Genomic DNA, 24,611 nt, shown 5'->3' with positions numbered 1-24,611 from the left:
GAGGAAACAGAATGCTCCTATGTGAGCAGCACAGCACAGGGACTGAGCAGAAACAGTGAAGGAGCACAGAGCCAGGCTAAGCACCAAGTTTCTAACACCACTAATTGCAGAGGAAGATCTCTGCATGAGGGCTATGCGTGTTTCCTGGAAAGACACACAGCTTGTACCTTCCTCCTGAATTGTTGTTCCTGCTGCAAATTGGTTGCAGTTTATGTACCAAATCCCAAGGGGATTTTAACTAGTGTATTGTGATTTTCAGCATCTTGAAATTCAGGTCACTTACTCTGTTGCCTAAATAGAAATCAGAAATAGAAAAGCCCATGTCCCTCCTTGATTTTCATTTAAAGACAGACAAAAACTAAGAAAAGCCAGGAGTTTTGACAAAATCAAAGTGCGTATCTGCTGTGTCTGGGAGAAACTGGTTCTACCTGCAAGCATAAACATGGATCTGAAACAGCTATTCAGCCAGATCTTCTTCTTCTCTTCAATGCTAGAGAAATGGCAATTTCATCCCATGCCAAAGAACATATAAAAGGCTATAAAAAGCTTAGCACTTTCAAAGCTGTTGTCAAATTCACAGGATGAGCTCCACATTGTAATTAGAGACTAATAAGTCAGTAAAAACAGCAAAATACAAAGATGAAGCCGGGAATAAAGACCTCATTGTATTAAGATGACAATTCATGTAGCAAGTCAGGTAGTTTTAAGCTAGTATTGATATACATATTTCAAGAGTATACAATAGCTTTACTCAAAAAAGGCTAGGGTGTGACAAGAGGTGAAGCCCTTGCACAAGATCACACAGTAATCATCAGAGGAGCCAAGGTGAATCTTGACAGGCCACTTAGGGGCAACCTAGAGTGGTACTATAATGCATAGTGGTTATGATCTAAAAGAACCTACTTTGCTAAAACCAGGTTGTAGAGGTATACTAAGGTTTTGGAACATATTCACCAGTTAAAAAAAAATTTAGTCTCCACTCTAGAAAGGTAGTGTTATTCCCAGCTCCTCTAAATGGTGTGAGAATTGGCTACCAAGAAGCTGACAAACAAATAGCAATTTCCTACACATTGAACTTGAAAAGAAATGCTATTAAAACAGATCCTTAGTACCATATATGTAAGTTCATTCTGGAGTCCTAAAATCACTCCAGACCGCTAGAAGTCCAAGAGGGAAAATTGAAACAGAGAGACACCTCAAAAAGAGTTTGATTAAACTATTTGCACTTAATCTAACCAGGGACTTCTCTTGTCAATAACAGCTGCATGCAACCCAGCCCATCAGCACAGCCCTCAACAGTAAACTCCCTGTATTCTTCTGAGATCCCGTTCACACTCATTCCCTGAAATTGGTCCCAGCATTCCTGTGGTCTTACTTGGACTGGATCAGAGAACTAACAAGGATGAAAACTAGCCCAGTGGTGGAAATTACAAATTTTCAAACCACTTTTGTTCAGCCAGATCAGCCCATCTGCAAAGGACAGTGGCACCATGCCAGCACCATGCCTGCTCCTCTGGGTGCTGGTGGAAACTCAGGTGGACACTGCTGACCCCCAGCCACAAGGAGGCCCAGGTCTGCTGCCTGGGCCAGGACAGGAGCCCTGCAGCCTGGAGCAGCCAAAGCACCCCTCACTACCAAAAATGTGCTTTCTGTGCTCTTGGTGAAGTACCAAAAACACAACAAAGGGAGCAGGGGAAGCAATTGGAGAGTCTTAACAAAGTGCCAGAGAGGATGAGCCTGTATATTGGGGTGGTATCTTTTCAGATCCCTGTTTCTGTAGAACAGAGGCACCTGCTGCGATATTCCTTCCATCAGAGTGTCTCACTTGCAGAGGTGATGGTGCTGTGCGTGGGGACAGGGGGGAGGCAGAGCCGTGGCCATGGGGAAGTGGCAGCAGAAGGCACCACATCTCAGGGGTGCAATTGATCTCTGGCCATGGTGACAGGAGGAGATGATACAAAAGACAGCTTAAGGGACAGACAGGAAAAACAGAAAATGTGAACTCTAAGGTCTGCCACAGTCCCTTGACCTCAGGCCAGCTTCAAATGCTCAACATATTTTTCATGATGAAATACAGATAACTAACTAGAATGATCTCTTTTGTAAAAAAAATCTAAATTATTCCTATTTTCTTGCTAATCACTCTAAGTCCAGAATTAGGCTCTTGGAATCTGAATGTTTGCACTGTTACAGTCCATGGCAGCCCTTACATAAAGATAAACACAGCAGAAGCACTGCACTTTTGAGGTCATACAGTACACTTCATCCCAGATCCCTGATATAAATGCAAGAGATCCATTATCTGTCAAAACAATATGGGAGTGTTCTGAAAGGAACAGGGTACAGCCTGGTACCGTACCATTAAATATTAACACAAGTGATAACTAATCTACTCAAGGTGAGTCAACTCTGACCACAGTTTTAACCATTTACCAAAAAAAAGAAAGTTTAATACATCAAGACTAAGCACATAAATTGTCGTAAAACATGCTACATTATTGTTTTGTGAGAAAACACATATGTGAAAAGGATCCAAATTTTATTTTGCTGCTTGAAAAAAAATAAAACCAAAAAATTTTGTAACCAACCCTGAGTTTGCAGTTCTAACAATTTCACAAACTCCAGTGTTTTGCATTCAAACTGGATTACTTCTGCGCCTTTAGAAAACAAAATAAACCCTTAACCCCTACATGATAAATCTCAAAAATAAACTGCATTCTGGTAAATGTCTTCTGGATTTTGCAACTACATGGTAGCCAACATCAAATTTGATGCAGAAGCATCAAACTGAAACAGAAGCAAGAGGTTATTTTCCAGAATAGACTAATAGTTACCTGGCTCTATCACACTCCTAAACACATTAAAAATTCAAGAGAGAAAGCAAGAGAGAGAGGGGAGAGAGAGAGAGAGAAGGAAAGAGAGAGAGAGAAAGAGAGAGACCTTGCATTATGCTTCCTGCAGCTGAGATCCTGTGTGAGCTTTTAGCCTGGATGAGCCTGCATTATCAACAGCCTCACTCTCAATTACCTGTTTATTTTTTGCTGACATTTGATTCTCATCAAACTGTAACATTGCATTTCCTACACAACTATCTGTTTGTGATATGGAAATTTATTGTAGTTGCCCACTTACAGCTGCACAGAAAGGCCTATCTTCCTCTCTGTTCAGCCTTACTGACACAAAGTTGTCCATGAAGCAGAAAGAGTTGCCATGGAAATAAAACCAACTTAACAAAAGCTGCTGAAAGACCCCCATTTATTAAGCTATTATGGTAAAGCAATTTTTCCTCTCAATAAGTGTAGCTGGTATCATCTCAGTGACGCAACAAGAAAAACCTGTTGTTCTCTTCTGTAGATTCCCTGCTTTAAGGAAAAAGGTTTCAGTTGACAGTCTTGCACCACTCATGGTAGAGTTTAAACTGAAGTGGTGGAAAGGAATTAATTATTTGTGTCAACTTTGAAAACCCAAGTGAAGGTCACCGAATATAACTTGTTCCTGACAATAAAGGTTTTTTACTTGTTTTGAAACAAAAAGATCTGATTTAAAATACCACTTGTTTCAAGTTTGTTTTCACTTCTGAAATCAAGACTCAAATTCTTTTGGAAACACGTATCATGCCTGTCTTCACTATGTTGACAAAATGAAATGGTCCATGTAAGTCTCAGAAAAGAAAAGAAACTTTAAACTATAGAATATAATAAAAAACACATCTGTGAAGTAGTTAAGACATTCCAACTCTGTGTACGACATACTACACCTAAAAACCATATGGGCTTTCAATGAGGGAGTAACAGCTAATTTGGTTTCAAGCTGGGACAAACTTGGTCTGCAAAAAAAAAAAAAAAAAAAAAGGAAGGTGTAATCAAATGAAGGGAGAGCTCAAATGTCCTTTTGTTTAGTAACAACACAACAACAGAACCCGAAAAAGATACTGCATAGTGACAATGACAAGAATTATGCTGTAAGAAGGGACAGGGCATGCCCAGAGGCAAGATTTCCATTGCTAAGGTTCATTTGAAGCTTAATGTAGATACTGTAACCAGCAGTATAACTCTACTCCTAGCCTGGCAAATTTAATAGCAACTAATCCATAATCACCAGGCACAAGCAGTGCCCAATACAAAACATTTGCCTTAGACCATCTGGATGTCTATTTACAGAGCAACCACTTTGCTGCTGTACCTGCTGTAGATTTCATGATTGCAAAGGGCTGTAGTGGAGGGTGAGGGAGCAGCATGGAACATGCACACCCACTCCTGTGAATTCTCCAGACACAGGGACAGGGCGAGCTTCTCAAAGCTGCAACAGCACAGAAAGAACTGAAGGGGCAAAGATGCTGGGAGAAGGTGTAGATGTTGTCCCATCTTCCCTCTGAAACTCTAATTAAGAAATCCAAGCTAAAAAAAAAAGCACTTATGGTCTGATAACAGGAATAGCATGGCTTGTCTTTGCTCTGTGGGCTTTTCTTTGGAGAGTTGTCTTTGGGGCTGTCAGTTGACAGCATGTCAGTAGACAGCATACAATTCACAAAACTCCCAAGTTTTCACACATTTTCAACCAGTTCATAAAAAGAACACAAACTTCCACAAAATTTGCTGGAAATTAGACTTAATGTTGCATGGTCTGTCTCAGTTTTTAAATTTATTTGTTAACTGAGAAATCAATTAATTACTACAATGGTGCAAAAGCAAATGCTCAGTCTCAGATCTCCACTATTGCAGTGACTACTGCAGACAAGGCCACAAACATGTAGTCTCACATTGCCCTGCACAAGCCTGTGGAGCCTATTGCTGATAACCAGGAACTCCAAGGTCAAGCCACTAGCAACTTCAGCATATTGGGTAAAATAATACCATTTAAATTGTGGATGAAAAAGGATTTGGGTAAGACAATTTCTCATTTCTTCTACAGCAAGGCTTCCCACAAAAGTTTGAGGGAGCCATGGATACATCCAAGGTATACAACTAGGTTCTTAATGTATTTAGTAAAAACTAAATGTTTTATTTATTTTGGAAAAATGAAGAAAAAGTCACAGCTGTGAGTTCTAGGCATTCCACAGATAAAAACCCAACCAGCTGCTTCCTTTAGAATTTCTTGAGTCTTGCTATCAGAGGAGAGCAGCATAGAAAAACATACTATTCAGTCTTGACAATCTTTCTGTAATAGAATTGCAGCATGAGGATAACAAAGAAAACAACTGAAGAGGAAATAAATTGTAAACCTGGACTATGACCCCACTCTTAACAAATGTCCGGGTGAAATCAGCACAGGAGGTGGACTAGCCAGCTGGAGGCATGTTTGTAGTTATGAGTAAGAGAAATACGAGGCATTATGCATCCCAGTCTCTCATCAGATGGATTAAAGAGAATGGTGTATATAACATTCTTACTGTCAATCAAAAGCTGTACAGAATTGCATCTAAGTACATGACACATACAGTTTGGAATTACCTACAGCAATCCTTAGATTTGAATACACTCAAAACTGTAACAGTCTTTCAGATTTGACCCAAAATGGAAACAGTTCTACTTCCACAGAAAAGATAGCCTTCCTTCCTTTCATTCTTCATTCTGCCTCCCTACACAAGCCTTAAGGCAGACATATCCCTTTCAGAATTCTGGAGAAGCAAGAGAGCAAAGAGCCAATTAGCCACAATCATGCCATTTTCATGGAGCACGTGATCAATTCAGTTGGACAACACAAGTGGAAAATATGAAACAAAGCAGCAAGGATGAAACTTGACAGAGAGACTGGGTTTGACGGATGTGGAGCTCACATCTCCTCATTACCACAGGAACCAGCATATGGGAAAGATGTTCATCATCACAAGCAAGCTGTAGAAAGAAAGAGCTGGCTCTCTTCTACTCCCATCTCCTCCAAGACTAGAAAGAAAGATGAGAAGTAAGTATTCTCTTCCAGGGTGAAAGTAAAGCAACTCCATGAAAGTTTGCGGCATTATTCCTGTTTTGTATTTGGGGCCACATAAGGTTCCTAGTTATGGTGAGTTATTGAATTCACAAAAGGATTTTCATCTCAATTACACTGGTATCTAGCAAGGGGTAAGAATGCACTGGCTTTATCTCTGGCACCTACCTTCCCTTAAGGCTATGTGTACACTTGATGTTTGCACCCCAGTAAAGACAGAAGCAATCTCCACCTGCACCAGCGCTGATGGTTTGGAAACAAGGAAGGCAGCAACCACAGCCACAGTAGCCACAGCAGCACTCCTGGCATTCTATCGGGTATTTGCACCAGAAAGGCTGGTAAAACCCTGGGCTGTCTGTAAGAGCCCTTGAAAGGAGAGTGGGAGAACAAAGCCAGCTGAATGGCTTTTGTCACACACTATAAGAATCTGAGTGCTTATAAAAGCAAAGAAGGAAATTCCAGGTCCAGGCATGTGATGGGAAAATTTAAAGATGTTAGTTGTTGCAAAAGACAAAGGGATAGAATAATTTCAAAATATAGACATAAAAAGCCTGTTAAAACCAACAATACAAGAATTAAAATCTGCCCTCCCTGAATATGATGGGAACTATGTGTTTCAAGTTGTAGCCAAGATCTCACTCAAGCAACAGTAATTTCAATTTCTCATATTTTCAAAGATTTAGAGTCCTTGTACAAATATTTCTTACAACTGAAATTTTCTTGTGAAATATCAGGTACGCTGACTGCTAGAAAATGAAACTAGAAGCAGACCAAAGCAGGAAAAGCACTGGGTTTCTGTGAGGATAATACACATGGAGACACACTGTATATTGCTGCACTCTTCAAAACACTCTGAATCAGGATGAACACTGGGCTCTGAAGACATATAAGTGACTAATAGTCACTTTGATACAGAAAACCAAGCCCAGTGATAGCATCCTGTGACGCTTCCCTGCAAAGCAGGGAAAGAATAAATGCGTCTGGTAAAAATAGGAGGCAGATTCATCCGTTACTAAAATTTGAAGCAACTGGCATAATTTCCCAGGTATATCCTGCTTGTTTGCTTGTTTTTGTCAAGAGGAAGAAGAAAAACTAAATTACAGGAAGAGGCTAATGATACCTGATGGACAGTTGTGCACTTCAGCAGGCATAGTGACAAGAAGAAAATATAACTGCAAATGCTGTATAACCACTGTAAATAACAATTTGTGTGACTTGGCAAAAACTTGTAACAAGACAATAAAGAGCACACAGCCCCACAGAGAAATAAGGAACAGGTAACCCTAAAGGAAACAATTCCTTTGTTCTCTCATTTTTGAAAATACCTTAGGTGGAATTTTTGTCCTAATTGTTAAAAGTACTTCAGTGGTGCTTAGGTGGTCCACCGCAATTCTGAAGTCCCTTTGCTTTCTCTTACAGACATTGTGGATTACAAAAAAGGCAATTTCATTAATACATAACAACACACTTTTCATACAAATGAACAAAAATAAATATCATAAGATTCAAGAAATGTAACAGTAGAAAAAGAGAGGTATTACATACATACAGTCATGTAATTTTTGCTTACTTTAAAGTAATATAAATTAGAGAAGCATCAGAGATTGCTTAGAGCCCACATGCCCATTTGCTACTGGTTGACAGTTACTTTTGGACTCATGTTCAGAGTATGTCTCCAGGAGAATGAAGGAATGGAATTTTATTAAAACCCTTACAGAACACACTCCATGTCAAAAAGGGCATTTGTGGGAAAGTTGGTGAATGAGCAGTGGGGACATGTAAAACAGAACATGACTATGGAACAGCAAAGTATAAAGTTGAGTTACAGTACAGTTGAATACAGTAGTTCTAATGTGCCTTCCAGCCCACTTCTCCTAGACACTCGTCATCAGCATACTTGGCTTTTCTGTATTCACGGTGATGCAATGTCCATGTGTCACTGAGGACACCACCCAGTCCAAGCTACGTTTTCCATAAGCTCTGAGCTTTGACAAAGGTCAAAAAGATATGAGGGAAATACTATGTATATCAACAGTCAGTCCTCAGAGCTTGGGAGAGTCCAGCAGCTGGGGCTGGGACAGGAAAACCTGTCGTGAGGAAACCCATGAGACCTAGCTTTTCCTTAGGCATCTTCCCCTCTCTGCTCTCAGGTGCCTCACGTACAGCCAGCCCCCAGGTCTGACAGAGGAGCCTGGGAATAGGAAAGGGAATTAATTTCTCCCATGCCAAAGCTGTGTATATGGCTGCAATGGTGGCTTTTACTTTTGTACATACATAGCCCCATTTTCAGCTTCTCACTGACATGCATTACATATCCATGCATTTCACGGTGAAGGAGTGCCTGAATCTCCAGCAAGAGGAGCAGGGTCTGCCTCCTCAGTACATTCCACTGGATGTACCCCTTTACTACACTGCTGTCAGAGCTGGAGGGCTTTTTAGAGGTCTCCAAAAAACAGCTTGTGCTAATGTGATCCTTCACTGCAATGAAGATTTGGGTCACATGAAGGGACACATTTTTCAGCTCATTCTCCTTTGCACTCTCTTGAAAGAAAGAAATTTGGTGCACAGTTTACTAGCCTCTCTCCAGCCCTCAATGGAACTGCACAACACCAAGCATGCATTGTGTTACTTGTGTTAAGAGCAATTTGATGCAGGAACATCCTTCAGTATTTCTTGCTTGACATCTATGTGTCATCATATATATATATATGTTTTGTAAATTATTAAATATGTATATGTGTAAATGCATACACACAAGTTTACTAGCAACAGCAGAGGCTTGAGCGGACCTGTTTTCTACTAGGCTAGTGTAAATCCCATCCTACCTATAAATTTGTACCATCCCACTCCCTCCTGGCTCAATTTAAGGGAGGGTCAGTACTTGTCACAAGCTTATCAAGCTCCAGGTATCAAAAATACATTTAGAATATGGAAGCAGCCACACAAATCACAAGAGCAAGGACTTATGACCTCAGGTCATAACTGTCTAATGAGTTCAGTAATTGACACAAAAAAAGGATCAAGACAAACCTATCTACAATTCCAAATTACTAGATACATCAAAATACAAAATTTGAAAGGTATCAGCACTGCTTACATCCTCCTGAAACTACCAAAACTGAGTGGCCTGATACTCCTATAATTTTCTACAGGAAAATTTGTCATTTCACTTTTCTACACAGCATGGACTTTGTATGACTCAGGAGATGAAGAGTGAAGGAAACACCTTGCTCAAGTACACCAGAAAGGAATGCCTTCCATTATGATACTACAGTTTCTATATACATGCTGCTCAAGAGGACAGGATGACACAACATTGAAAGACTGGTTCCACCCCAGTTACCAGAGTCTCCAAGATGAAACATTTATTCCAGGACTAGAATTGTGGCTAATGTTTGACAATGGGTCACTCCTCCCAAACAGATGGCCAGAGTTGGAAAACATGGGTGGGAATGGAAGGGAAGAGCCTCTTTCAGAGCAGCTGAGTGTGCAAGCCAGTCAGTTTTTCCCTGGGGAAAATGCTTGACTCAATCTGAGTGCTGCTTTCCAGCTCAGGTTGGATGCCACTTCCCTGCTAAGAATAATGTGCAGCTTAACTCCTCACATAAAAGCTGGCAATAGTTTAAAAACTCCATGCATAAATGAGTATAGTTGAACAGAGGGGTCTGGCTAGACTTCAGTGGCACTGGCAACATTAGTGAGTGAAGGAAGGAAAAGTGCAGGAGTGCTGTGAACACCTGGCAACAACCTGATGGAAGAATCTGTCTTTGAACCACTTGCTGTGAAATAGGATGGCAGGGTGCTGGATGCAATAAAACTTAAAACTTTTCCTCTTTACTGCAAAGCCAGGATTCACTGGCTGCAAAAACAAAGCCACGTTGTAGTCAGATAGAGAAAGGGAGAAAGCCAACTAAGACTTATATTCCAGCTACAGGAAACATTTTCCCAGTGCCTGTTACCAAGGCACTGTAAATTGGAGACAAATTACAGGTGTTCTCTACCAAATGGGAATGTTGTGAAAGCCTCTCTAATGTATCAGGTGACATATGGAGAGTTTTCAGGTTCTGAATCTTTGACACAGAATCAATTACTGGCTGTTGAAAGCCATGAAAACTGCTTACACTGGCCCAACTGACATCCTATCGACTACCACATGTAAGCTGTGCTCTCTCAGGATTTTTTTTCTTTGCTTGCTCTTTGATTGCATAATAGCTTACTTCTTGAGATGAAAAGTTGAATTTATGAGCATATGCCTTTCAAAATGCTATCCTCAGGGACCATATGTATGTTGCTGTTACACAGACAGGACCAGAGGCTCCTCTCTCCTTCAGGGACCAACCAACAAACCAGTGGCAATACCTTGGGCATTGTCGACTTTGTGCAGAGGAACAGCAAGGTCAGACACACCACACCCGGACACGGCTGGCAACACACTGGCAGCTCCCAGTGCCTGGCAGAGACAGCTGCTCTGGCTGAGCAGTGTGAGCTGCAAAGGGCCATGCTCTCCAAACTGTACCAAACAGCATCTGTTGCTCTAGCAAAGACACTAAGGGGAATCATGGTGACACATGAAAAACAAAAACAGTACAACCTCCAGAAACTGTTTGGTAAATCATCAGCTGCAGGCTCCTGTGCCAACAGCATGGAATGCACTGTGATTCATGGGGATCTTCCAGTCCACCAGGAACAACCACTGTCACTGTCCAGGCTGTTCTGCTAGATCTGCACTTCATACCAAGAACCTGTTCACTTAATTCCTGTTGCATTATGTGCCAACTTGAGAAGCCACTCAAAAATTCGTCTTAAAAAGTACCTGAATAAAACCTTTTACAAAGTAAACTAGTGTCATTTCATCAGAAATCATGAGTCTGCTCAGCACTGCAGTTCCTAGGACTGGTCCTCACAAAAAAAATCGTCCTCTGGTCTTCCTAATATAATAACAAATACGTATGATTGGCAGTAGTGACAATCATTTCTTGCCATCCTTTATTGAATAAGCTTAAGTTTATTAAATATTGTCCTATGAAAGTAAAAAAATGTATGAGTTATCATAAAACATGGCATATGCCATAATTTCAAAATAAAATCTATGGAAAATACTGTCAGGTTTTTGTTCATCTTCATCATATAACTTAATATTTGGTGAAGAGGGCTATTAAATATTAGAGCATTTCTAATTCAGTCTTTCGTGCAGTCTTCCATCATGTAGAATATGAAATTACAAAATAAATATAAAATCAATCTTTTAATCCCAAAAATAGAGAAGAAATGCATGCCCTGAGGCACAGTCCAACCACCTAACTTCAATAAATAAGTGCTTCTCATCTCGCTGCAACCCAAGAACTTTCTTGGGTTTGTGGATGTGTATCTTTATTGGTCTAAAATGGCTCATTTTTGTATTAGCTAGTTTCTCTACTGTTTCAATTACAGAACTGTCTCACGACATGTAAAAACTTGGACTATGAATATGTTATTCATATCAGCTGACTCATTACGCATTTTTTGTCAGTCCTTGCAAAATAAGTGTTTTCTAGTATGAAGAAAGATCATGTGTTGTAAAAATGATGATCCAGAACTACGACATATATCAACCCATGACCTGAGCCCAGATTATGAAATGTGTCAGCCACCTTAGTAAAATATTAACAGATTTTGTGGGTTGTCATAGTAAAATGAGAGGCTGCCCTGAACGTAATTTCATTTACGGACGTTCAGAAAATTGACATCACAGCTGCAAGGACATATAAAAAACCAGCACAGTGCCTTTTCAACTGACTGCAGGAACACTGACAGGAGCATTCTACAGGCTCAACTCCTCTAACAGCACAACAGAAACTGGATTTTGCAAAGTACACCCAGAAACTTCTTTTTATAAATCAGTTCTGAGAACATCTGAGAGATTTTATCTTCAACTGTGTTTACAATTCCTTTAAAGAAGCATGTGCACGGGAGGCTGTGCCAAGTGCCTGGGAAGTACTCTCATCCCCCTGGCTGTGCTCTGCACCCTCGCTAATATTTTGTTGTTTTTCCCTGGAGGAAAAGTTGAAGAGAGTGCACACATTACAGATGAAGTTTGGTACTTTGGAGGGATCTTGGGATCAGGTGTATTGGTAAGTGTCTAAATTCAGACATTTATACCTTTCCCTCACCCACAGCCATGACTTGCATTGTTGAATTTTCTCAGGACTGCAAATTCGTCTTGGATAAACAAATAAGTTATAAGCCATCCAAAGGTTTGGCAATAAGTAACCTAAACTAATGATAAGAAAAAAACCCAAACCCATAAAATTACTATATTTAAAAGAAGATGTAATCCCAGTTCAAACTATATTTATATTATTCATAGATGATCTTCCCTGCCTTGGTATTTTTGGGCCTTCAGAATAATGATTGCTGTGGATGCTGTGGTAATCGGAGCTGTGGAAAGAGGTTTGCGGTAAGTGAAAGGAAACATGGCAAAAAAAGTAAAAGCTGAATTGTTACTGATATATGTATTTTCCTCTCACAGTCTTTGCGAGTCTAGATAGAGGCTTTCTTAATGTGGGACAAACAGCCCTGCCATTTGTTTGAGTGCTGGGAAGTAGAAATAGCAGGCTGTAAAAATTGTATTATGCCTCTGATGTTTTACCACAGGTACTACAAAAGTATGGCCTCATTGGTTTTTGCTATCAGGATAGCAAAAGGATATCAAGATACTTACAGTTACTATCACAATTAAAATTTATTGCTGAAAGATCTACATTTTGTTTTGCAGAGTACAACAGTCCTCTCCTTAGCCATTTTTTGTTGGCAGCTTTTAAAATCACTCTGGCAGTTAGACACTACATTCCCAACTCACTACAGGCCCACAAAATGAGATGTGTCTCATTAGATACACAGGAAGATTTTCAGGAAGGAATAGACCTCGGGACATCACCTAATCCAACCTCCTACTTTAAGCAGTGTGGGTGAGGTTCCACTTTGAATTTATAGCTATCTTACTTTCACACTAGAAAAGTTTCCAAAGAATACTTTCAGACACTAGTAAATACCTCAAGCATTTTAGTTTAAAAATTAAATCAGAAAAAAATTATTTCTAGTAGGAAAATATGTCTTTTTGAAATAAATTCTCTTGATCCAGTAGATCAGTAAAGTTTTTAAACAAAGGAACAGATTTTCCAATGAAAATTAAAAAAAAAAAGAGAGAAAAACAAATAGGAAAAGATTCATGCCTATGAGGTTGACTGAAGAGCTTTCCCTAAATTCTCTTTTTGATGCTGTCTTCATGCAATACCAACAAAACAGGTTGAACCTTGAGAAGGAGGAAATGGAGCCATCTGTTTGTCTTTACAACACTGCATGATCCATTTTCTGCAAGCAGTCAAGAGAAGCTGGTTGAGTTTTGCAGAGCACATACCACTCCACAGGCAGCCAAGAACTGCAGTGCTGCTGCTGCTCAGCCGGGAGTGACCAGGGCCCGCCACACGCGGTGACCAGGGCCCGCCACACGCGGTGACCAGGGCCCCCCTCCCGCGGTGACCAGGGCCCCCCTCCCGCGGTGACCAGGGCCCCCCTCCCGCCGTGACCAGGGCCCTCCTCCCGCCGTGACCAGGGCCCCCCTCACGCGGTGACCAGGGCCCCCCTCCCGCCGTGACCAGGGCCCCCCTCCCGCCGTGACCAGGGCCCCCCTCCCGCCGTGACCAGGGCCCCCCTCCCGCCGTGACCAGGGCCAGCACTGGCTGCATGGGAGCCAACCTGCAGGTGTGTGGCGCTGCCTGCAAATCAGCCTGCCTTCTCTGCTGACAGCATGCTGGAGTGCAGCTGACTGGCAGTATTGATACAGCCAAGAGTGCCAAGTACACTCTACTCCAAGAGTCCTATGGACCTTGTCAGCATCAGCATGTCTGAGAACCAAATTTGGTATTTTAGCTGAAACCCATTATTTTGATGTCTACTACAAAATCATAATTTTAAAGTTAGCCCTGACAGATATAGCAACATAAAAATGCATGCCAGGACTCAAGACAAGACTCTTGCAATGAGGTCTGAACAAAAAAATCACATTGTACTTGATGATATTAGAGGTCATTTCCAACCCAAATGATTCTGTGACATGAAAGTAATGGGTTTTTTTCTTCACCTGTATCACTTTATTCCAATAAAGCACATAACCTTAACCTACAAATTGTTATAGCTACAAGTATTTCAGAATTCAGGCAGTGCATTAGTTCTTGCATGATTTTACTTACATATTAGTATATATGGAAAATTCTGTAATAGAAACCAGAAAAATGAAGACATACTTTCCCATCCATTCCAATTGTAATACTAGAGCTTACACCTGTGAGGAGAAAAAGTATACTAATATGAAACCTAAAGGGAGACTTGGGAAGGAAAACTATAATTATTTGGTCTACATATAACCAAGACACCAAAGCTAACTTGTAAAGGATACTTAAGATTTTTTTAATGCCTTGAGTGGTCCAAGACTTTAGTCTTGCTTGCAGTGTCCTGAGATGAAGGTCTGGCCACGGGAGCAGGAGGCCTCAGAGGGGAGCAGTGCCATCTGCTGCCAGTCCTTGCCTTCTCCTCCTCAGGAACACGGGGCCAATGCTGCTAAAGCTTTAAAATACCAATACAAGTATGCATTACACATTTTTTATGCAATGAAAACTAATAGACTTCAGCTGTTCAGGTGTTGACTATTTGACTATTAACAGCTGAATTTAGGGAACACTTCAGGGAACAGCTGACATTAGGAAACCAAAATAACATTATTTTTCTCTTCATCAGATGTTTTCTTCTATAATATTTGCTGCCGTTGGAGTTCTGGGAGCTGGATACTGCTTTATTTTGTCAGCAGTAGCCCTGAATAAAGGCCCTAAATGTCAAAGTCAAGGAGGTTGGACCTACCCTTTTGAGGCTGGGTAAGACAAGGCAATCAGAAAGAAAAGATATACATGTTTTAAGTTTGTGAGATGATTCAAATTCCAAATCCATTGTATAAAAATGAGAATGATATTGCTTTTCTAAATTATACAAGATCGTACAAGTGCTTGCAGCACACAGCAAGACTTCATAAGGTTCAAGAGCATGGACATAAAGAAAAGCAAGTACAATAAAAACTACTGAGTTTCAAAGGGGCCTATAAAGAGAAATTCACAGCCTCTTCCTAGGTTATTCTTGGGATGATAAGCAACATACGGGAATAAATTCCACTTTGATGAATAGCAATGACACATTGAGACATATCTCAGAGTCTTGAAGGAATTGGCTGATGTATTTGCTTAGCCACTCTCCATATTTGAAAATTCCCAGCAGTCAGGTGGAGCCCCAGGTGTCTGGAAAAGAGGAAACAATACACCCATTCTTTTAAAAGGGTAGAAAGGCGGACCCTGAGAACCATCAACCCGTCAGTCTCCCCTCTGTGCCTGGGAAGATCACGGAGCAGTTCCTCCTGGAAGGTCTGATGATGCACATGGAGGACAGGGAAGTGATTTGGGTCAAGCAGAATGTCTTCACCAAAGGCAAGCCCTGCCTGACCAACCCAGGGGCCTTCTATGATGGGGTCACTCCATCAGTGGATAATGGAAGAACAACAGAAGTCATTTGTCTGGACACAATCCCCCACAATATCCTGCTCCCTAAATTGGAGAGAGATGGATTTGCTGGGTGAACTGTTAGATGGAGAAGAAAGTGTTTGGATGGTCGCATCCAGAGGGTGGTGGTCAGTGGCTCAGGATCCTTGGACATCAGTGACAAGAGGTGTCCCTAAGGGACTGGTGTTATTTCATATTTTCATTAATGACACAGATGAAGGAGGCTACCAATGATGATCAGAGGGATGGAACACCTCTTCTATGAAGAAAGGCTGTGAGAATTGGCATTCTTCAGCCTGGAGAAGAGAAGCTTCAGGGTGATTGTGGCTTTCCAGTACCTGATGGGAGCCTACAAGAAAGGTGGAGAGGGACTTTTTATAAGAGCATGTAATGACAGGACAAGATAATGGCTTTAAACTAAGAGTAGGTTTAGATCAATTATTAGGAAAAAAATTCTTCCCTATGAGGGTGGTGAGGCACTGGCATAGGCTGCCCAGAGAAGTTGTGGATGGCCCATCCCTGGCAGTGTTTGAGGCCAGGTCGGGCAGGGTGTGGAACAACCTAGGACGGTGGAAGGGGTCCATGACCATGGTAGGGGGATTGGAATGAGATGATCTTTCAGACCCCTTCCAACCCAAACCATTCTGTGATTCTATGATTATATTGAAATTTAATGGTATTCAAATAATTACTACATAATATAATATAATATAATATAATATAATATAATATAATATAATCTATGTATAATTTTATTTTGGCTATGGCATTTCAAAGCTGCTTGCTCCTCATGCTCTGCAACTCAAAGATGTTCACTTTCATGTATATTTATTGCTTAATCCCAGCTATGTCACTGCTCAGACTTAAGTCAAGACAATTCAACAAACAACAGGTCACAATGTGCTACTGAGGAGAGCAGGTGTGATCAGAACAGAATGGCAAGGGCTGTAGTAAACTCTCCATTACCTCAGAGCCTTTAATGTAGTCTGCCTCAGTCAAGAGTGACCTGGCAGCATTTCTTACATAATATACCAAAAAAAAATTACTTGGGAAAAAAAAAAAAAAAGAAAAAAAAAAGAAAAAAGAAAAAAGAAAAAAAGAAAAAAAGAAAAAAGAAAAGAAAAAAAAAAAAGAAAATGAAACGTGTACAGGTAGAGGATTATTTGTTCATGGGCCAGTGAGTGCCAGAAACCAACTCCCTTGGTCTCAGTCTGAGTCTTTGGAAATATGCTCTGTTTCAAACATAGTTTTGATTGCAATCCAGAAATCACTTGACAAGAACACAACTCAGCACTAAGAATATGCAGATGAAATATAGCCAGTGGTTAAGCAGTTTACAATTAAATCAAAATGTGAAGGTAAAAATTATGGAAGTTATTACCTTTACTTTACATGAGGCATCTAGAACAGCAAAAGCTGTTATTTTCAGCTCAGTGGACAAGAGGTGACACGCATAATTTCATGATTTGTTTTGATAATTCAGTTGTTTTGATTACAATGTACTCCCTTGTTCTCAACTCTACTTTGAGATACTGGATTACATGCCCTGATCACAGTCTCCCACCCACCCCCATACACAAAAAAATGCTATAATCAAGTAAAAGCAGCAAAAATGCCCCTGACAAAACACTGTAACAGATAAAACCCATTTGGCACATGCTTGGCTAAGATCTTTTCTTCCCAAAACACTAAAAATGGTTCAATTGTATCAAACACATACTTGTCTCCAATCGCTCCCTTCTGATGTCTTGTTTTTTCCAAATCACTTGCTTCAACTTATCTAAACTGAAGTCAATTGCTAGACAAGTAGCACCAGTGTGACAATGGAAATTCACTGCAGTGAGTGCAACCTCGGCCATGTCGCAGCAGTGACAGCCTCTCAGTGGTGAGAGACTCCTTTGTGAGTTAATATAGCTTCTTCCTAACTGTTTTGTTCTCATGTAGGGATTACCTTGCTGACCATACATTGTGGAATAAGTGTACTTCACCTGATAATATTGTCCCATGGCACCTGACCCTCTTCTCCTTGCTGCTGGTGATGAGCGGGATCCAGGGAGTGCTCTGTGGCATTCAGGTGGTGAACGGCCTCTTTGGAACCATCTGTGGGGACTGCAAATGCTGCGGATGTTGTGGGGTGAGCAACTGATGGCTCTCCTTTGTTATTTTGTGTACTGATGAGTTACATACACACCTCTAGCTGACAGTCAGAAAAACTAAACTGCCCTTCCTCCAGCTCCATGATCATGTTTTCTAACATACTGCCAAAACCATACATTGTTGCCATTAGGAAATAATAAAAGCCTTTGAGAGTCACAGCAATAGCAACCAGGAAATTACCTCCATGTTTTTATTCTTACAGGGAGAAGGAACTGTCTAATGAATAGGATTATTGCAGACAACTCTCCTCATCCTGAGAGAATCCCTTCTGCAGCTACTCCACAAAGCAGCCCTCAGATGCACTGGCTCTGGCTAAGATGAGAATGAAGGGCTCCTCCTCCCACTAGTGTTATGAAGCCCTGACTCCCTTTCCAGCCTTCCTGAAATCTCTCATCATGGAATAAAATAAGTGAAATACAACTCTCACATTCATATTTATTTTTGTAAAAGAGCTTCCATTTAAAAAGAGGGTATTCTCAGGCAAAATACAAATTTGTGTTACAGTTTCTCTATTCAGGTCAGTTAAGCAGCTTGTAAATCCCCAGTTTCCAATCTACACATGAGCAAAAATGCTGTTCATTAATCTTTTTGTAGAAGTTCAATTTAGCTGTATTTGGCACAATACTATGAAAGAGAGAGGAAAGACAATGAGAGCTAGCTCAAAGGCAAAAATACCTTTTAGAAAGAACTTTTAAAACTTTAAAAGAAAAAGCTACTTCCCGAAGGAATCAAGGAGAAGATAGGAGGGATTGGAGACATTTGAGGGATTCAAATAAACTAATAAGCTTCTTTTAAAAAATTCTGAAACAAATTTTCACATACCAGCTTGCCAGGTTGGATGTCTCAATGCTTCTCAATATTGGCCATATCTGTTCTGTAAATTTTCCTTCTGAAATAATGATTCTGTGGTCTGTGCTTTCAGAAAATGTATGTCATGTACTGTGTATATACACTAGGAGATATCTGAAGAATCTAGAAGTACTTGAAAGCACTAGAAGCTGTTGAGCAATATGCAGAAATGTTAAACAGTTTGATATAGGTACTGAGAATTATGTTGTACAAGATGATAAATTACAAAAAAACTCTTCAGAAACAGCTGTCTATCCCACCTGTTCTACTGCATTGCCCAGGAACTTGAGAGCACCCTTTATTTCAACACAAACACACATTGTGCAACTATCTCACATCTATTCTTTCATCTGTGGTGAGCAGCTGTCCTGCACCTCATCTCACATTTGCCCTGTTTGATTTTTATTAAGCCTTTGGGAACAAGGAATGTTTCTCATCAGTGTTCAACAAGGGGATGGGGTAGCTGCACTGAGTACAGCCTTGATATATCAATAAGCAGAGTACATAAATTTTTGTGGGAGATGGGATAAGAAATAACGGGCAGCAAGCTATGAAACCTAAAACCATAATCAATGTGCTACTGCTTCTAAGAGACACCCAGCTATGTGATGGTTTTCTAATATGAGCTAATATAGAACTGATACTGACACAAGGCGCACACATTTCATCTTGTGATCCAGACTGCATTCACACCTTGGCCTTCAGGTGTACTGAAAAAGGGTAAATGAGCCAGAACCAGCAGCCCAGCTGAACCCACACTTTGGAGCACCACCAATGATATTCCAAAATCTATTCAGTTAAACTAACATCTGAGGCTCTCCCCTAGCACTTAATTTCAAGCAAATCACACATACGCAGTATCAATTCCGCAGTAACTGGAGATTGTTCTGTGTTTTTACTCAGCAAAGCATCCAGTAAAATGAAGGAGAGGGATTAATCCTAGAACCTCATAACAGAGAATTATGTAAAAAGCCAGTGTTAATTATTGAAAAGAAGGCACAGATAAAGAGAGTGCAGTGCTAGGAAGGGACAGAAAGATGGTGGTAAGAAAGAAGGCACAAACAAGGATTACTGAAAGTGTTAACAGACCTCAGGAACCCTGACCAACTTAAAGACCACACTGTGTTACAGTGTGTAGAATTATGAACATACACTAATACAGAAGTAAAAATAATAGTAATCAAAAGAAAGAATATTAGTATTCTTTGTAAAAATATCAGAAATATCCATGCTGGCTGATGCTTTATTATTCACCCCTTAAAACTGTCTGCTGGGTAAGCAGAGTGCTGAGAGCATGGCAACTTCAACACTGCATGGCACTGTTTTAGCTGAGAGCTATCATAAAAGGATACACATCGGTTATCTAACAACTCAGATTACAACATGTGGAGTATGAGCATGTGATTTTGAGCCCATGCACTTCAGCGGGACAAAATTGGTTAAGCCCCTGCACAGCTGAACTATATACAGTTAGTCTTTTTTGATTGTCTTCAATAAATAGACTGCAGAGAAATGATACATTAACTACAGGACAGGGTCATCTTTCAGGGAATGATGCATTAATTGGAGACTCTTTGCAAAAGGTTCACCTCTAAAGCAAGGAAGTAACATATACAATGTTGAAAAAATATTTGCTCAGACCAGAACAAGGGATGTTTCCTCACATCATTCCAGTCTTGAATGTTCATCACCTGTCTCCAGTTCAACTTTAGCTCCCTCTTCATGGATTGTACATCACTCATAACCAGTTGCAAGGCAAACAACATCAAACCCTGGAGACATTCCAGCTGTCAGAGGGTGGAAAGGCTGGCTTCTTCCATTACGCTGACATGGGTGGGGTCTTAGCCCCCATATTTTAATTCAAATGTATATTGAATTGAATATACATATTGAATATGTATATACATATATGAATAATTGACTATACAATATAAAATTGAATATTTTAATTCAAAATGCATGCCTTTTTCACAGAACAGTATGTCCACACCTTTATTCTAAGCAGTGTTTTACAGTCCCCTGGAAGCCCATAATAAAACCCTCAAACCCACCCCTCCCCTAAAGAAATTATTTTAAAAAAACAATATGCATCCAAAATCTTTTAAGTTCATTTGTATTTTTTCATGTAAAAGATCAAAGGAATAATTTTTAAAAAACCAATACAGAATCAAACCCAGGATACAACAGTTTGATCTGATTGCCTCTAGTACAATCTATTGCAAGGTACTAAAAATTAAAAAGAAATGCTCACACAAGACATATAAAAATGAAAAAAGTAAATAAAATAGTTAAAGAACTAGCATGTACATGGATGTATGTATTAGGAAACAAGTTTATTTGGACAACCACCCACATTTTTCTGTAATTAAAACAGAGATTTAAATCCTTCCTTTCCCCCAAACAGTATTTGTTGACAAAAAGTCAAACCCAATCCCTCCCCGAGTTACATTCTAACTGTATTACCAGAATACAAACTGTAATTAACCATGTCCCATTACTTCTGTATCACCAAGACTTACATATGCCCCCTCAGGGATGGTCACAGCAAAATTGTCCAGCTGGCACATTGGTTGTATTTATACTACAAGTAGACAGTGTACAATTTAGTACAGTAAATGCTCAAAACCTGAAATAGTACAGTGAAATATTGTCAACAATAAATTTACTTTCATATTACATATGCTTTGAATACTGAAAAATTCTGCCATAAGTCTGTTTAAAGCCAAAAACTTTTTTTAAAGGTAACTTTGAAAAATAGATTTTATTGTCATTGCACTTCATCGGATACATTATCTCCGTAACAAAAATTAAAAGCTGACAGTGTAAAGAATCACTTTTAATTTAACCAAGATTTGTTTCATGACTGAGTAAAGATCTAACCTAAGATTCTGGCAGCTGCTTCAGCCTGAAAGTGCTGCTCCACTCAGTACCTTCCTGTTTCAGATCTGCTACTGGTTTACTATGGAAGTAACACAGAAACAGAGTTTATGATTGCTTTATCCTTCTAAGGTCTTTGCACCAAGGCACTCAACCACCAGAAATAAAAAAGGAATCAAGCTTGCAGCTTCACAATTCTGATAAACACCTGATGTGATTTCACTAGAAAGTTGCATTAGTTTTCCCCATACACAGAACAGCCTTTGGCTGACAACAATGCATGTGGCTGGGCAGGAATCAGCACCAGCTACCTCACAGAGCTGCTAGCCAACCTGCTCAGAATATCTTCTCTTATGACAAACTTACATGTTAAATGCTGCAGATTTGCCAGCAAATGAACAAACTGCACTCTCTGAAGGTAACGTGTGGGTAGGCACTACCCCCTGGATCACACCAGCAGCAGGTCCACAGCTGCTGTGGGTCATTCCAGCACCAATGGCTGCCGGCTCCTTATGCCAAATGAGCAGTGCTGGTGACATGGCCTTGAAAGTTGGCCAGAAAATCTCCAATTCTTTACAAATATCAGTCATGGTACTAAATAATAAAGCCTTAGGACCATCTGTTTTTCATTTAGGCTGACAACCTGAAGAAATCCTTAAAAGGGATCAGGTCAGCCCTGCCCGGTCCCTGTTTATTGAAAAGAAGTTTATGGTATCTCAACAGTTAGCAAAACTAGCAAGAATAAAAAAAAAACCCAACTAATAACCCCAAAAAGAATAAAATAAACACAATGCCCATTCAGCGATTAAATTCTGTGCAGACACAACTCTGCTGTTACATCTCTTTTTCTATTAAAAAAAACCAAAATGAGAACATTTTTTAAAAGCTACTTTTTACTATGTCATAAAACCTCACAACTGTAGGTCTTTGCCTAATATCTCTTTTTTCAAAATTTCAGTGTGTGTGCTTTTTATTTTCCTCCCTGTGACACCATGTACACTTAGAAGTTCAGCACAGACACGGTCATTTACTTTATTGAGTGCTTCTCTTATGTTTTTAACTGAACACCAGAGATTCATTTGCTATGCATCCCGGTCTGCAGCCATCCTTCCCAGCAAGGATCTACATTTATAACCTCATCATCATCTTCCAAATCTACTCTGTATTCCCACCACTTCATCGCCGACCTTTTCACCTACCTTCACCCAACCAGATGGAAAAAGGTCTTTAAGGGTCAATATTCTGATGCATCAGTAAGATCTTGCTAAGTGTTATCAGACCCGGCAAACACACATTTACACTTAGTGCTACATCTCTTCTTCTCTTTACAAAGCCTGGATTAAGCTTAGAGAAAAGTTATAATGCCTTTCATAAAATTACCTATTCTTCAATACAAAATGCTTATATCCATTAATTATAAATAAGATAATTTCAAAACATTTAAGAATATTCAGGACTTCATTTGCATTTCAGGGGAACTGCAGACTTAATGTTCTTGATGTCTTCTCAGTCCCAAACCTCTGATAAAGAAGTTTTGTAGGATATATAGCAGGCAAAACCACACAGCACATGCCTCGTGTCCTGTGCACCAGTTATGGTAAATGAAAGACATAAAAACTAAGCAGCTTTACCAGGTGAGTCCCAATGCTGCTTTAGCAGTGCCCTGATAAAATTCCTGGTTCTTCTTCATGTATAGAACTACATGTATTTTTACATTGTCAGTTATAAACATCACTGAAAACAGTATGAGGAAGATTTTTCTTCCCCTATGTATGACATTAACAAGTTGTGCCACATTTTCCAGAACTGATTTTAAAAGAATATTTTTGCATTTAAGATACTTGCCACAGATTTCATATATATAAAAAATTGCTTGTTCATGTGTTAAGTTACAAAACTGTAGTGCTTAATATAATAAACTAAAAAACCTAAGAATTTTTAAAAAAATGCTTGTTCATAATACATTTCTTTGTTTTTAAAAGGCAACAGTCAGTACCAGCCTGGTTTATTTTGTAACAATATTGTAGTGTAAAAATGTTGCTAAATAATTCTGGTACTTTGAGACTAGATGTAATTATTTTCTGAAAACTATACAGTAATTTACTGAAAAAAAAGAAACTGCTACAGTAGTGTTTGTGCCTTCACAAATATATAATAGGAATTATTATGCTTGATATGGATCTTATTTGAACTGTATTCTATAGAGAACAGTTAGTCACTAACAACTAAAAAAGCTTTTTAAGGCTTAAGTAATTTGATTTTAAAAAAGCTTCTGATAGTATTGTCATAAACATAATAATAAAACTGCTCTCATGTCCTGATCCTTTGCACTTTTTTTGAACCAAGTGACCTAGGAGTTAGCTTTTCTGATGCACAAAGGGTCTGTGATGTCAATCAGTACCCAGGAGATCAGTCAGGGATGTGTACAAACATCAGCCACTTTCTGTCCTAAAACTGAAGCGTTTCTGCCCAGTTTGAAAAGGTAAAAAAGTACACAGATGTGTAAAGTGGTATGTTTTTTTTTTTTTTTAAGAAATATATATCCATGTATGTATTTTATATATATAGATATAAATGTATTTCATACTTAAATTAGTATCAATCAAATTCAGACAGATATTAAACTGACCATAAAGATGATGTAACAAAAGTCAATATGGCAGTATGTTGTATCTCTTGAGGATATTTAGATATTCTATGCCTACCCCAAGAGGAAAAAGAAATCTGAATTGCACTGTAGGCCCAACAAGCATTGCTTGATTACAGCCAGGTAAGGAAGGGCTCGTTTTTGTTAAGCACTGACTCCACGTCGTTGAGAATAGGGATCAAGTCTTCTGACTCTAGAGTCCCAAGATCAACGTTTGTCCCTGGAAGACAGTCGAGGAAATCGGGGAAACGTGTTTGTTGTGGGTTTATGTTCATTGCTGTCTGTGCTAGAGTTTCTCCTAGGAAAAGTAAAGAAGAACTTTTGAAGTACCAAAGTCTTATTGTGAGTAATTTAAAACAACAGAACTACATAAAAATGTATTGCCCCTTTCCCACAAGCACTTGGGAGCACTCCTACTCCACACAAATTTTATCTCAAAACTGCATTTAGGTATAGAGTACATATCCTCCTAAGAATACATTTCACACCCTGGCTTTGATCTCAAAAGCACAAAAGGTCATTTCCAGCAGTGCTCAAGGCATCCAGCTCTGGTCTGCCACTTGGGAAGCATGACAGTT

General features: G+C 39.7%; 2 protein-coding genes across 3 annotated transcripts in view; one reads left to right on the top strand and one right to left on the bottom strand.

The window, feature by feature from the left end:
- Window positions 1–11,599: 11,599 nt before the first annotated feature.
- TM4SF4 (transmembrane 4 L six family member 4) lies at window positions 11,600–17,649 on the top strand. The gene is made up of 4 exons (XM_071437022.1): window positions 11,600–12,035; window positions 12,272–12,361; window positions 14,698–14,831; window positions 17,448–17,649. The coding sequence occupies exons 1-4, from the start codon at window positions 11,865–11,867 to the stop codon at window positions 17,647–17,649; spliced, it is 597 nt and encodes a 198-aa protein (XP_071293123.1). The 5' UTR covers window positions 11,600–11,864.
- A 4,411-nt stretch (window positions 17,650–22,060) lies between these two features.
- The window catches only part of WWTR1 (WW domain containing transcription regulator 1), a 42,675-nt gene continuing 40,124 nt past the window's right edge, over window positions 22,061–24,611 (bottom strand). For both annotated transcript variants that reach the window (XM_071438296.1, XM_071438297.1), the window contains one exon: window positions 22,061–24,331. In XM_071438296.1, the coding sequence (XP_071294397.1) occupies window positions 24,147–24,331 (185 nt within the window). In that variant the 3' untranslated portion in view covers window positions 22,061–24,146. The remainder of the gene's footprint in view (window positions 24,332–24,611) is intronic.

The sequence above is a fragment of the Agelaius tricolor genome, unplaced genomic scaffold (genome assembly GCF_023055355.1).
Source record: "Agelaius tricolor isolate 1412-34295 unplaced genomic scaffold, bAgeTri1.0.p SCAF_12, whole genome shotgun sequence".
Classification (NCBI taxonomy): domain Eukaryota; kingdom Metazoa; phylum Chordata; class Aves; order Passeriformes; family Icteridae; genus Agelaius; species Agelaius tricolor.
The sequence above is the reverse complement of the archived record's forward strand: the minus strand, read 5'-3'. Positions and strand labels throughout refer to the sequence as shown.

Bases quoted from the DNA above. Each gene is read 5' to 3' on its own strand.
- TM4SF4 (XM_071437022.1), top strand. From the start codon at position 11,865: ATGTGCACGGGAGGCTGTGCCAAGTGCCTGGGAAGTACTCTCATCCCC. The intron at 12,036-12,271 runs GTAAGTGTCTAA...TATTATTCATAG, and splicing joins TCTTGGGATCAGGTGTATTG to ATGATCTTCCCTGCCTTGGT. The intron at 14,832-17,447 runs GTAAGACAAGGC...GTTCTCATGTAG, and splicing joins ACCTACCCTTTTGAGGCTGG to GGATTACCTTGCTGACCATA.